Source organism: Amphibalanus amphitrite, unplaced genomic scaffold (genome assembly GCF_019059575.1).
Source record: "Amphibalanus amphitrite isolate SeventyFive unplaced genomic scaffold, NRLGWU_Aamphi_draft 001230F_arrow, whole genome shotgun sequence".
Taxonomy (NCBI): Eukaryota; Metazoa; Arthropoda; class Thecostraca; order Balanomorpha; family Balanidae; genus Amphibalanus; species Amphibalanus amphitrite.
The window spans coordinates 156,324-171,044 of record NW_024882723.1 but is presented as its reverse complement, the minus strand read 5'-3'; the positions used below and the strand labels follow the sequence as shown (position 1 = coordinate 171,044).

At 43.9% G+C, this 14,721-nt stretch overlaps 1 protein-coding gene across 1 annotated transcript in view; it reads right to left on the bottom strand.

Moving 5' to 3' along the window:
- The window catches only part of LOC122371306 (protein unc-13 homolog A-like), a 32,535-nt gene extending 19,111 nt beyond the window's left edge, over positions 1-13,424 (bottom strand). The window contains exons 1-4 of the mRNA XM_043347522.1: positions 13,296-13,424; positions 2,810-2,839; positions 2,454-2,556; positions 1,110-1,227 (exon numbers count right to left, since the gene is read on the bottom strand). Of these exons, the coding sequence (XP_043203457.1) occupies positions 1,110-1,227; positions 2,454-2,556; positions 2,810-2,839; positions 13,296-13,317 (273 nt within the window). The 5' untranslated portion in view covers positions 13,318-13,424. The remainder of the gene's footprint in view (positions 1-1,109; positions 1,228-2,453; positions 2,557-2,809; positions 2,840-13,295) is intronic.
- Positions 13,425-14,721: the final 1,297 nt, after the last annotated feature.

The following is a 14,721-nucleotide window of genomic DNA, read 5'->3' as shown; positions in this document are numbered from 1 at the left end:
GTTTCCAGTCACGTCAGACGGGCCATTCAGCAATCGGGCCCGCACCAGTAGATTGCGTCAGTCCAGATCGACCCCAGACGACAGCTCCGCCGCGGCGCTGGCGGTTCTCAAACGACCGATACACCCAGCCCAGAGTGCGGCGCAATGAGTTTGGACCAGCTCGGTGAGCGTTTAGTTAGATTGTTGGGATATTCCTGGAGCGGAGGTGCTATTTTGGGCCATGACACGTGGTCGTTGGTCATCGGTTGCGCAAAGCGGACCTCCCTTTTGGTCCGCTATCACAATGGCCTCTCGTGTTCCCCGATATACTGGGAATTTTCCAGAGGGTCGTTACAGTGGAAAAATGATCGTATGCAGCATTAGATTATTCCGATTGCTTCCGAGTGGGTTCACTCGCTCCCGCCGACACGTGGACCGAGCCGGGTGTCTCTCCCGGGACGACCCGCGCTGGGAGACTGTCCACACCCGCCGACTGGCAGTCCATTGACCTGGCCGTCACTCCGCTGACAGTCTGACGGCAGCCGAACGGAACCCAGCACTGCAGGGTGCAGCTCGAACCGAAAACTCCCAGCGCTGCTGTCAGTTGGGTGTGCGGCTAATTCGGGATTGGCGCTGAGTCAGTCATCAACTTGATCAGACTTTTTCGAAGTTGACCGCTCGGGTGATCTAAAGGACGTACTGAATTTCACGTGGTAAATCGGGGATATCAGTATGATTCATGTGAAGGATTGTGGCTTCCCGAGTCCAAATTTCTTCACACATTTATTTCACGTTGCAATATAGCTATCACCAGCAGGCACACAATTAAGGACGGGTTGATATCTAATGAAATGTAATACTTCAGTACAACTGACGTTTACTTACTATGTATGTACTGCAGAATGTTGTATCCAAATCATAAACTCTTTTATGAGCTTACTTATAAACTCAGAAGAAAGGCACTTGCCAGATTTAACTAAATAAGCGGTTGACCTTTCATTTGAGTTTCCCAAGCTTCACTCACTCACTCATCATCCAATAAGAGATGATCGGCGATGACTAGCGTTAAGATCAGAATCGCCCCCCCCCCAATCACACCCCTCCCCGCTATCCCAGTGCCGCAGACTCACCTCGTTTGAGTACTGGATGTCGGTCAGAGGCAGCCACCTGTATCCGAGCGCCTTGTCCCAGAGCAGGCCCTTGCTCCAGACCTCCACCAGAAGACCGGTATCCATTTGTTCGGTCTCACTGGGGCAGGATGGGCGCACTGTGTTAGTGAGATGACGGGGTACGGATGGAGCGACGCCAGTGGTAACGGCATGGGAGAGAGAGAGAGAGAGAGAGAGAGAGAGAGAGAGAGAGAGAGAGAGAGAGAGAGAGAGAGAGAGAGAGAGAGAGAGAGAGAGAGAGAGACAGAGACAGAGACAGAGACAGAGACAGAGACAGAGACAGAGACAGAGACAGAGACAGAGACAGAGACAGAGACAGAGACAGAGACAGAGACAGAGACAGAGACAGAGACAGAGACAGAGACAGAGACAGAGACAGAGACAGAGACAGAGACAGAGACAGAGACAGAGACAGAGACAGAGACAGAGACAGAGACAGAGACAGAGACAGAGACAGAGACAGAGACAGAGACAGAGAGACAGAGAGACAGAGAGAGAGAAAAAAATGGAGAAGAAGAGGAAAGAAAGGGATAGAGGGAGGAGCGGAGGAAGGAAGAGAGGTCACGGTAATATTGTGTGGCTTCCGAGAGGTCTGACGGGTAACAGACAGGATAAGCGGGTGCAAATGGACAAAATGCACAGTTTGATATGAATGTGCACGTAAATATTTATCTGTAAACTGATACTAAAACTTGAATGACTCCTGCGTACTTCTAAATGATGTCTGAGATGGCAATGGCTTTTCACCGTTTCATCAAAAAGAAACCCGACCAATCTTGTGGAATCAACCCCTTTATTTTTATCAAGTTGTATTCTTCTCAACCAGGTCAATAACTATTACCTAACTATCGACGAAACAGCTCTTTCTTTGTTGCTGGTTACGGCTGATTCGGGAACCAAATCCCTTTTAACAAAGAGCTGGAGACGGCGACCGGAAAACTGACGAGAGTTTAGGACTAATGTCAAAGCGGATTATCCAGGGTTTATAAATACCCTATGGCACCAAATTAAATTGTCTCTCTGGCTTTTAAAAATAATTTCAAATAAGATATTAAGATTGCTTTATAGCAAAAATGACTGGATGCTTGAAGTACGTTTTAATAAGCTTAGTTTTTTTTCTGTTAGGACAATAGTTCTGACCGACTGGACAGGGCAAACACGCTTTTCGCCACACCGCATTACGCAGACACCACCACTTGCGTATGTGTAAAATAATGTAGTTAGTGGTATCGCACCAGTAGCTACATTATTTTGCAGCCCAGCCAGCTGGCCAACCGCCAAGGCTTTGTGATGCCCGACACTTACAACAAGAAATCCTGCTCCCAGCATGGTTCTGCGCCCTTGACGGTAACCGTAGTCGACTTGACATGCTGAAGCTTCAGAGTTACATAGGTGCTAAGTTGGTTTGCTGAAACAAAACAGTACAAAAAGTCAGAGTACGGTATGAGAAGGATTGACTTTATGGTAAATATTCAATTTGCAAGGTTTTCACCGTCATATTGCACGCATGGTAGCATCCTAGTCGTTATCTGACCGGTAACACCAAATCGATTACTGCGATGCCATAATTTGGTAAGCCGTATTGCATATCGTGCTATATTTGACTAGGTGGAAAGCATTATCTTATGTTCTTTAAGCACCTATATGGCTCAGATACATACCTTGCGGGCCATGATACTTCGCACGTTTAACTGAAACAGAAATGGAATGATTATTAACATTGAACTGTTTTTAACCCAGATGCACTTACAAACGTACCAAACATGACATATTAACGAAACAGAAATTATATCTTGTGTCCCATCAGGTGATCAAAACAGCGCCGTTGCAGTAATGTACCAATCAATCACACCATAAGTACATCTCTCCTCGCAGCCTCGGTACTGAATCATACAGCGACGCATTAAATACGGCCACCCTGGTTCTCGCCGAGCACACACATCAAAAGACAAAAGTACTATCTCCTGCCATAAACTGTCTCGGATCGCAGCCCGCACAGGATCTATCGACGCTATCGGTGACGCTGGTGTGAACAATAAGCTCTGCAAACGCTGCAGTTCGTAGTGCGAAAACCGCCCCACCCCGATTGTATAAACGGTAGTGGGAGGTGGGAGGTTTAGATCGGTAATGCGGCTGTGTTGGCGGCGAAAGGTGAAATCATAGTGTAATAAATAACAAGTGAAGACACTTCGATTATTTTGTGTAATGCGTTTTCTTCTGCCGGAAGTGCTCTCTCAGAAAATCATCGATATCTGATGACGATTGATGACGTTTTCGTCATTGTAGTGCAAAAGTTTCATCCCTGTAGTGAAACCTTCTAACCCAAGAAACTACTATCCAAGCTTGTAGTTATATAAGTGTTGGTTTTAACAGCTAATTCACCCTTATTTTCTACAAAACACTGAAAATAAATCCCTCTACACGCAGCTTGAAATGAAATATCACTTAAACATAATGAGAAGACCAAAAACCTATTTTTACTTCACATCTTTACAAGCTAAGAATGTCTTCTTTTTTTATGCCAGAATGGGTATCGCGTATGAACACAGGGACAGGCCCCACAGCTCGCAATACCTAAGAATTCATGTTATCTTATCAGGCATATCGTTCGGAAGCTGTGTAAATGCCGACGCGGTGTTAAAATGGGCCAAACAGCTATTCATCAACTGGGCATTTCACCGGGCTGAAACGCATCGATGTCCCATGATTTTGCATATTATAATGCATTCAATAGGAACAATGAACATGCGATGACTCTCATTCATTTCGCGCAATAAAAAGCATAGGTTCTCAAGTCAAAGTGAAGGAAAAGACCGATCAAAATGACTCGTATAATACAGACTTTGTTTAAATACTCTACATTTTAGGGGCTGGTACTGTTATGGTGTCCTCTATTTTTGAATATTTTCATACCGGTTCTGTCAAATTGCTTTCAGTAAGCGACCATACATGCAATAAAAACAGTGGGTTCTCGAGAGTAACGTTACGGAATAGAGTGAATGCTGATACGATGTTCAGCATGTTGGAGCGCAGTTAGATCGAAGAACACTTTCATCGGGCTGTGGCACATCGATGTCCTCTGATTTTGAATATTTTCACGCATTTTATAAGAAAGTACGATTGTTTTCTTTCATTAAATGCAATAAAAAACATGGGTTCTCGAGTCTATGTCATTCATAGGACCGATCAAAATGGGTTATGTTTTAGAGACGTTGTCAAAATACCCTACACTTTTTAGGAGCCGGTGGTGTTATGATGTCCTCTGTTTTTGAATATTTTCATACCGGTTCTGTCAAATTGCAATCAATAAGCGACCATACATGCAATAAAAACAGTGGGTTCTCGAGAGTAACGTTACGGAATCGAGTGAATACTGATACGATGTTCAACATGATAGAGCGCACTGCGCAGTTAGATCGAAGAGCACTTTCATCGGGCTGTGACACATCGATGTCCTCTGATTTTGAATATTTTCACGCATTTTATAAGAAAATACGATTATTTTCTTTCATTAAATGCAATAAAAAACATGGGTTCTCGAGTCTATGTCATTCATAGGACCGATCAAAATGGGTTATGTTTTAGAGACGTTGTCAAAATACCCTACACTTTTTAGGAGCCGGTGGGGTTATGATGTCCTCTGTTTTTGAATATTTTCATACCGGTTCTGTCAAAATGCTTTCAGTAAGCGACCATACATGCAATAAAAACAGTGGGTTCTCGAGAGTAACGTTACGGAATAAGAGTGAATGCTGATACGATGTTCAGCATGTTAGAGCGCAGTTAGATCGAGTAGGACTTTCATCGGGCTGTGGCACTTCGATGTCCTCTGATTTTGAATATTTTCACGCATTTTATAAGAAAATGCGATTATGTTCTTTCATTAAATGCTATAAAAAAATGGGTTCTCGAGTCTATGTCAATCAAAGGACCGATCAAAATGGGTTATGTTTTAGAGACGTTGTCAAAATACCCTACACTTTTTAGGAGCCGGTGGTGTTATGATGTCCTCTGTTTTTGAATATTTTCATACCGGTTCTGTCAAATTGCATTCAGTAAGCGACCATACATGCAATAAAAACAGTGGGTTCTCGAGAGTAACGTTACGGAATAGAGTGAATGCTGATACGATGTTCAACATGTTGGAGCGCACTGCGCAGTTAGATCGAAGAGCACTTTCATCGGGCTGTGGCACATCGATGTCCTCTGATTTTGAATATTTTCACGCATTTTATAAGAAAATACGATTATTTTCTTTCATTAAATGCAATAAAAAACATGGGTTCTCGAGTCTATGTCATTCATAGGACCGATCAAAATGGGTTATGTTTTAGAGACGTTATCAAAATACCCTACACTTTTTAGGAGCCGGTGGTGTTATGATGTCCTCTATTTTTGAATATTTTCATACCGGTTCTGTCAAATTGCAATCAGTAAGCGACCATACATGCAATAAAAACAGTGGGTTCTCGAGAGTAACGTTACGGAATAGAGTGAATGCTGATACGATGTTCAACATGTTGGAGCGCACTGCGCAGTTAGATCGAAGAACACTTTCATCGGGCTGTGGCACATCGATGTCCTCTGATTTTGAATATTTTCACGCATTTTATAAGAAAATACGATTATTTTCTTCCATTAAATGCAATAAAAAACATGGGTTCTCGAGTCTATGTCATTCATAGGACCGATCAAAATAGGTTATGTTTTAGAGACGTTGTCAAAATACCCTACACTTTTTAGGAGCCGGTGGTGTTATGATGTCCTCTATTTTTGAATATTTTCATACCGGTTCTGTCAAATTGCAATCAGTAAGCGACCATACATGCAATAAAAACAGTGGGTTCTCGAGAGTAACGTTACGGAATAGAGTGAATGCTGATTCGATGTTCAACATGTTGGAGCGCACTGCGCAGTTAGATCGAAGAGCACTTTCATCGGGCTGTGGCACATCGATGTCCTCTGATTTTGAATATTTTCACGCATTTTATAAGAAAATACGATTATTTTCTTTCATTAAATGCAATAAAAAACATGGGTTCTCGAGTCTATGTCATTCATAGGACCGATCAAAATGGGTTATGTTTTAGAGACGTTGTCAAAATACCCTACACTTTTTAGGAGCCGGTGGTGTTATGATGTCCTCTGTTTTTGAATATTTTCATACCGGTTCTGTCAAAATGCTTTCAGTAAGCGACCATACATGCAATAAAAACAGTGGGTTCTCGAGAGTAACGTTACGGAATAAGAGTGAATGCTGATACGATGTTCAGCATGTTAGAGCGCAGTTAGATCGAGTAGGACTTTCATCGGGCTGTGGCACTTCGATGTCCTCTGATTTTGAATGTTTTCACGCATTTTATAAGAAAATGCGATTATGTTCTTTCATTAAATGCAATAAAAAACATGGGTTCTCGAGTCTATGTCAATCAAAGGACCGATCAAAATGGGTTATGTTTTAGAGACGTTGTCAAAATACCCTACACTTTTTAGGAGCCGGTGGTGTTATGATGTCCTCTATTTTTGAATATTTTCATACCGGTTCTGTCAAATTGCAATCAGTAAGCGACCATACATGCAATAAAAACAGTGGGTTCTCGAGAGTAACGTTACGGAATAGAGTGAATGCTGATACGATGTTCAACATGTTGGAGCGCACTGCGCAGTTAGATCGAAGAGCACTTTCATCGGGCTGTGGCACATCGATATCCTCTGATTTTGAATATTTTCACGCATTTTATAAGAAAATACGATTATTTTCTTCCATTAAATGCAATAAAAAACATGGGTTCTCGAGTCTATGTCATTCATAGGACCGATCAAAATAGGTTATGTTTTAGAGACGTTGTCAAAATACCCTACACTTTTTAGGAGCCGGTGGTGTTATGATGTCCTCTATTTTTGAATATTTTCATACCGGTTCTGTCAAATTGCAATCAGTAAGCGACCATGCATGCAATAAAAACAGTGGGTTCTCGAGAGTAACGTTACGGAATAGAGTGAATGCTGATACGATGTTCAACATGTTGGAGCGCACTGCGCAGTTAGATCGAAGAGCACTTTCATCGGGCTGTGGCACATCGATGTCCTCTGATTTTGAATATTTTCACGCATTTTATAAGAAAATACGATTATTTTCTTTCATTAAATGCAATAAAAAACATGGGTTCTCGAGTCTATGTCATTCATAGGACCGATCAAAATGGGTTATGTTTTAGAGACGTTGTCAAAATACCCTACACTTTTTAGGAGCCGGTGGTGTTATGATGTCCTCTGTTTTTGAATATTTTCATACCGGTTCTGTCACAATGCATTCAGTAAGCGACCATGCATGCAATAAAAACAGTGGGTTCTCGAGAGTAACGTTACGGAATAAGAGTGAATGCTGATACGATGTTCAGCATGTTAGAGCGCAGTTAGATCGAGTAGGACTTTCATCGGGCTGTGGCACATCGATGTCCTCTGATTTTGTGTGTACCAAGGCACTCTGTAAGAGACTGGGACTATTCACCTTTATTTAGTGGAATAAAAAACGTGGGTTTTCATGTCTAAGTCAATTAAAAAATCCATCATGACGGGGCATGGAAGACGATGATGTAGGCTGAGGATAACGTTCAATGATTTAGGGAGTGACGTTTTATGACGTTTTATTACGTCATACTGCAGCGTGAGTAGCTACATAGCCCACTTCCAGCTGAAGAAAAGTTGTTACATGAGTTTGCATTATACATTGGTGAAGTGTCTTCACTTGTTATTTATTACACTATGGTGAAATTAAACGATAAGTTCTTGAGTATGCATAATTGAAATGTGTTGCAAAGTTATGTTTCTGTGTTTTGAATTGGACGATATCTTTACAATTTGCAGCACATGCCTTAAACATGAGAAGAGGCAATTGAGCGGAAATGCCATCCTCTTGCAAGAAATGTTTTTGAATTTACCCTGCATTTCTTCAAGGCATTGACCTTTAACACATCACATCACTAGCCATCGTAAATGTCCACATCCCTCTACATAAACGGATTGCAGTCAGCCATCCCGAAAGCCAGCGAAATGACTAAGACATGAAATAACGTTAAGGCAAATATTTGATTCGAATGTACAGGTCATCATGAACAATCATGAAACTCTGTAAATGCATTGCTCATTTGACGCCTAAGCTTTTCATGCCGCAATCTTACAGGTATGGAGAGCATCAAAGCCAAGAACCAAAGGCTGTCAAAGAATAATGTCCCACCTATGCCAAGATCTATCAGAGTTCCACCTTCGCCTCATCGGCAACACGTCTCACTGATGGTGAGTTAATGCTCCCCACCCCGCTCAGATGCGAAATGAGTAACCCTGACAGCCACAGTGGCAGATATTGATCGGAAGATAGAGTCAATCGCACTCTTTCAGATTAAGCCAATTTGGGTTGCAAAAGGCCATCGATGGCCTTTGGGTGAAAATTGTTCGGTGCATAGCGTCAAGGAAGATTTATCTTTCCGCTGTGTTTCAAAACTCCAATCCCAGAATGCATCGTCTATCGGGCGGCGGTATGGAGGCCTTGCATGTTCCATGGAGATGGTAATAATGTGGAAACGCTAGACCTAATCATCTTGCAGTCGGAGGCCGTAACGTCTTTGGCCAAGTCAACGCCAATGAATCAACTGATAACTTTGAGTTACGGTGACAGGGCAGATGATTAATTATGCACATTCAGAGTTCGGGAACTGGGAGACGCTGAGCCCGTAGAATGTAGATGAACCGGTAGCTAATGATTGGCGTTGACTGTTTCTAAGAATTATGTTCGTCAGTCTAGTTGCCATTTTCGTATGTCAAGCCCTCGCGAGGAAATGAGCAAAAACGCCATGAAACCAAACCATCGGCAAAATATTACGAGCATAAAGCTTGTTACGAGTTTATAACATTCTTTGAAAAAGAAAAATATTCAGGGAAGAATATCAGGGAACTCAGATTTGTTTTTCAATAGAAAACACAATTCTAAAGAATAGTGTTTTAACTATTGACAACAAACCTTCGGTTATCTAAGGATCATCTTTTGGCACCGCGGCTGTCGCCACTCTCTATTGATGTCTCTACTCTCTACAGAGTAAGGAAGGTTACAATTCGGTTCATTTATTTTGTTTTATGATTAAAAAATGCATCGCATTTCATTTTCTAGAAAGACGAAAAGTTGAACATGAGGGACTAAATCGCCTCAGCACAGCCAATAGGGTTAAAAATGTTTCATGTTGACACAATGTATACCGTGGTAACCAATTGAGAGCTTTTCAAAATACTTGTATAACGTTGAAAATTTACACGGAGTATAAGATGCTCAATTGTCAGTAAAAGCCGTTTAAAGGGACCCTCCCACCTTAACATTAGATTTGAGTTGAGATAGCCAAAATGGGGTCCCTGGCTCACAATTACCGGTTTCGTCACTCACAACATCGAGAAATGCCTTAACCCGCGCCCAAGTGTGGGGGGTGTTTGAACACCCCCGTGCGGTTTTTCGCAGATATCTCAAAAACGGCTGCGCGGAGCGCCGCCGTTTTTTGTACACCTTATCATACATCAATACTACACATGTTGTGAAAATTTCAGACCAAGGTCATTCAAGGTCAGGTCACCAGGTCACTTGAAGTGACCTCACCTCATAAAAAGTTTCAATGTCTGCCATAGCTACACCGCGTGATCGATCACTTTGAAACTTTCAGCGATTGATGAGGGTAACAGTATCTATAAAATGTTTATCTCAGAATTTTGATATCGGTGACCTAAGGTCAGGTCAATTTTGCGGCCTCTCCATTATAAGTCAATGGGAGAAAATTGAAAAGCGTCTGTTTTGCACGAACGCTATTTTCAAATTTTCAACGCTGAACGACGCTGAAGTCAAATTTTCAAGTTGACCTTTCAAGGTCAACTTATAGTTCATTCGACGCGTCTCGACGAGAGGAACACGATGCTGGCAAAAGTAATGTCATGGCTCTTTTGAGTCAAAAGTTATAGCCGAAAAAAACGATTTTCGTAAAAACGGCTATTTTTGGAGTTTTTGCCCTCTGGAGGCTAAACCGTTGACCTGAGGTCAAATTTGAGAACATTACTCAGAAAGGTCTGTAAAAGGGCTATCGAATGCGCTTTTCCGCGGCGCTGTAGCTCTATCGGCTCCCGAGATAGCCGTTGGCAGTTTCCAAAATGTTGAAATAGTCAACATTTTATCTTTGGTGACCTCTGGTGACCTGACCTTTGACCTGACCCAAAAAATGACCGAAGTGTTTTCGTCCTTATTTTTGACGTTCTTTCGATTGCCGCTTACCGCGTGTCTCTACGTGGCCCAGGAGCCGAGTTAGAAGGGGGGTGTTCAAACACCCCCCACACCAGAGGCCTCTTGCACCAAACTACCTAGCTAGGTAAAATCGAAAAACCGGTTTCAGAATAAGCTAATCTAACGGCGGTAAATTTATTTGCAATAGCCCAATACATAATCCTACATGTGCTTGCTAAATTTTGCACGCAAATTGTTACATTTGAGACTTGGACTGGGTATACGATGCAAAATAATCCAAGCATTGGTGCAAGAGGATTTTGGTGCAAGAGGCCACTGGTCGTGGAAAATCCAGACTGACACTGGGGCGCGGGGTCGGAAACATTGAATTTCAAAATTGCAGCATTTTGATTCAGAGGGGCTAATGCATAGGAATACCCCTCTGAATGTGTGACGTCAGCGCAGATGTCTAACGATTTTTAAATGTTTGACTAAAACGTTTTGTAGCACGCGGTGGTATATGCTGCTTTGCGCGCAACAAGTGCCGCACTTTCAGCTGCCAAACTATTGCTTCCAAATAAAGTCGCTAGGAACAGCGGAGATCCCAAAAAGTAAACAAAAGTAAAAGTCTAATATCTTGAAAACCGGTGAATATTTTTCGGTGAAATTTGGTAGATATTCGTTTTCGCTCTTTCTGAACCGAGCGACATCACTCGCATGCCAATTCATAAACTTTTTTGAAGGTGGGAGGGTCCCTTTAATGAAATGATATAGGCTAATAATATTATTGCATTCAAATCAGTTTGACTTCTTTTCTTCAAACTGTATATGACCCAGACCCAACTGATCCTCGCCCTGTAACCTGTCTCTTGAAGCCATGTCGGGCGAACCTGACGATTCGTCTTATTTCAGCGCAATTTATCTTTGCGTTTCCAGACCTTTTGTGATAAGAAACGTATGTACCTACCAATATGTGAATTTGAGTCATTGACCTGACATCTGGAAGACCATCAATGATCTAGCACCTTAAAATGATTCCTCTTGTTACGGGCAACAAACTTTCTTTTTCGCGAAGCTCTTATAGCTTCATCAGGTGCCGAATGGTTTGGAAGCCTATCGTATGTACAGCCCTCTGCAAACTGCGTGGTAAGTATTTTTTCTTCGACAAAAACGAGAATAACGCGAATATTGGTCACTCGGAAATCGTAACAGCAAGACGCGTGAGACTCCGCAACTTAGGTTGGCATGTCATCGCCGTATTCATTTTCCATCTAGTTCGGCAACAAAACCCAAAAGTTTATATTTGCCCAAAAAACAAACTTTTGCATTTTGTTGCCACACAAGGCGTATAGTTTGTTTAGTGATAAAACCTAACCGAAGGAGTGGAGCATGGCGCATCTATTTGCAATGAGTTCCGACCGACTGATAGCATAGCCTTTGAGTTATTATCGGTTTTGTCGAAAAAAGAATACCTACCACGCAGTCTACTGAGGACTGTACATTGTACAATCTCCTTCCGGCCTTTAGGTACCTTAGCTCTGTAAAAGCGCCAAACGAGCGAGGGAATTATATAATGTTTTGATCAATAGACAGCAACAGCTCAGCCGTGGACAGACAATACTGGAATCGGTACTTATCTCATTCGCCGCGAGTCGGTCCTTTACTGTCTACAAAATCATGTGTTATGGTCAATTCCGGCTTGCGGTTGCGTCTCAATATGTCTAATCTGCAGATAACTCACTGTTTTCGTATATCGTTAATTGTAAATATGCATGCATAGAAGGTCTAGTCTGCAATGCAATCCAACGGTGAACCCAAGGCTCATCTCAAACAATGGCCAGTCTCTCTCTCTCTCTCTCTCTCTCTCTCTCTCTCTCTCTCTCTCTCTCTCTCTCTCCTCTCTCTCTCTCTCTCTCTCTCTCTCTCTCTCTCTCTCTCTCTCTCTCTCTCTCTCTCTCTCTCTCTCTCTCTCTCTCTCTCTCTCTCTCTCTCTCTCTCTCTCTCTCTCTCTCTCTCTCTCTCTCTCTCTCTCTCTCTCTCTCTCTCTCTCTCTCTCTCTCTCTCTCTCTCTCTCTCTCTCTCTCTCTCTCTCTCTCTCTCTCTTTCTTTCTCTCTCCCTCTCTCTCTCCCTCTCTCTCTCCCTCACTCTATTTCCCTCTTTCTCTCTCTCCTTCTTTCTCTCTCTCCCTCTCTCCTTCTCTCCCTTTCCTCTCTCTCTCTCTTCCTTTCTTTCTCTCTCTCTCACACTCTCTCTCTCTTTCTCTTTTTCTTTCTCTCCCTGTCTTCCTCTCTCTCTCTCTCTCTCTCTCTCTCTCTCTCTTTCTCTTTCTCTCCCTTTCTTTATCTCTCTCCCCTCTTTCTCTCTCTGTTTCTCAAATACACACGCATACAAACACACATTGATAGGTAACTACTCAATTATCTCATTTAGGCGTTATCGTTGTATTACTTTACCGAACTTTTAGACTTTACTTTACTTTACTTACTTTACCTTACTTTACTTTTAGAATATTCTAAAAATTTGAGCTAACCTTATATTTAATCATGATAATGCACTGAATTTGCAGCAAGGACATGTCACTAATAGCTGCAGAATCCACCTAAAAATAAACGCATCGGTGCAGTACCTATGCAACGTAAGAAGACCTTCAAACTGGCACGTTGCCCAACACTAATTCTGGTTCATTTTAAGAATCCTACAGGATATATTTGTGTATTTCTGAGCAAGAATCTACTTCGTAACAACTGTTTATCAAACTGTTTAATGGCACTAGCGTTTACAAAAGCCGCTACCAGTGTAACGAGCAGAGCTCCCAGCTTGCTGTAGCATGTAGGTAGCAGAGAGGAGACACATCCCACTGGTTGCAGGTCTCAGGTCCCTTCCTCGGTCGACCTACCTGTCACACTGAGCAGCGACATGGTGTCCTCGCGAGTGGCATCCGCCGCGGTCACACACTGGTGCTGGCGGAACTGTCTGGCGCGCGCCACCACCGCCGCCGCGCAGTGGGCGGCCACCACCGCTGGCTCGGACTGAGGTCGGCGGCGCGGCGGCGGCCGACTCTCCACCGCCGACCGACCGGCCGGCCGGCTATCGATTCCTTCCAGAGGCGCGCCGCCGTACGACGGCCGCGACAATCGATGGTGCGCGGCGCACGCCGCCAGCGCGCCACTCAGGCCGCGCCGCGCCACCCGTCGCCGCCGCCGGGTCAGGTGCGCCGTCACACGCCGCCGACGCGCCCGCCCCGCCCCGCCCCTGGGTCGTGACATGTCATGCGGGCGCCGCGACCTGTGCACAGTGGGTCGAGGACGCCCTAAAGTGGGCCAGGGTGAAGTGTGTGGGCGCTGTTGCTGGCGAAAATAGCCATGTCATTCTGCATATTGCATATTCAAGCTATTTGTGGAACCGTCGATCAGATCTCATGCATTATCTAGCCATCAAATATGACGAATCTAGACTAATCAAGTTGACAAATATGACAGAAAAAGCAAATTGATAGACGACGCTAGAATATTTAATGAAATTACATAAATAATAAATACTATACTAGTCTGAGAAATAAGGAGCTATTGAGCCTGAGCTGAGAACCTGAGTGTGAAACCTGAGCTCCTCACATCTAGGATTCTTTCCTCCTGCGTCGGCCCGGCGATCTCCTCCCCCCCCCCCTCTGGCGACCGTCTCGTCCGCGACCGTCTCATACCGCCGCGCCGCCGCGGTCATCTGACTCCGCCACTGACAGCAGATCGCCCGATAACCGCCGCCGGCGTGCCTACGCCGATACGGGGCGTGCCTACGCCGATATCGCTCTCCTTCCTCAATCCCGCCGCCTCCCCCCCCCCGCCCCCTCCCCCCTACAGCCCCGGCACTCGTCCCTGACCGCCGGCAGCACAGGTGCTACTGATGACCTTGAGCGCATCAGTTGTGCCAAATTGTACGCGCACTTGTCTGCCGTGAAAAGAGAAATGGCGTGTGGCTGTGATGGTTATCATTTGGGGGACACAAATGAATCATAACGTGGAAGCTGGCGTGTCCGTTTGCATCAGAATGTACATATTTATACGTGACGGGTGTTCAGGGCTGCATTTGTGAGGCTTCAATAGATCGATTGGTGGTGTCGGTGGTGCTAAGGGAGAAAGAGGGTTAGGATGTCAGTGTGCGCCTTTGAAAGCGTGTCATTCAAGGCTACGAGATCGAAAACAAAATGGTGAAAGAAAACCATAGAGGGCAACGGTAAATCCATGAAAATGAAGTAACGCGATAGAAGGCTTGCTAAACGGCCAACGGGGAACGGGGCAAGACAGCGTAGATGCAACTTGGAACATAAC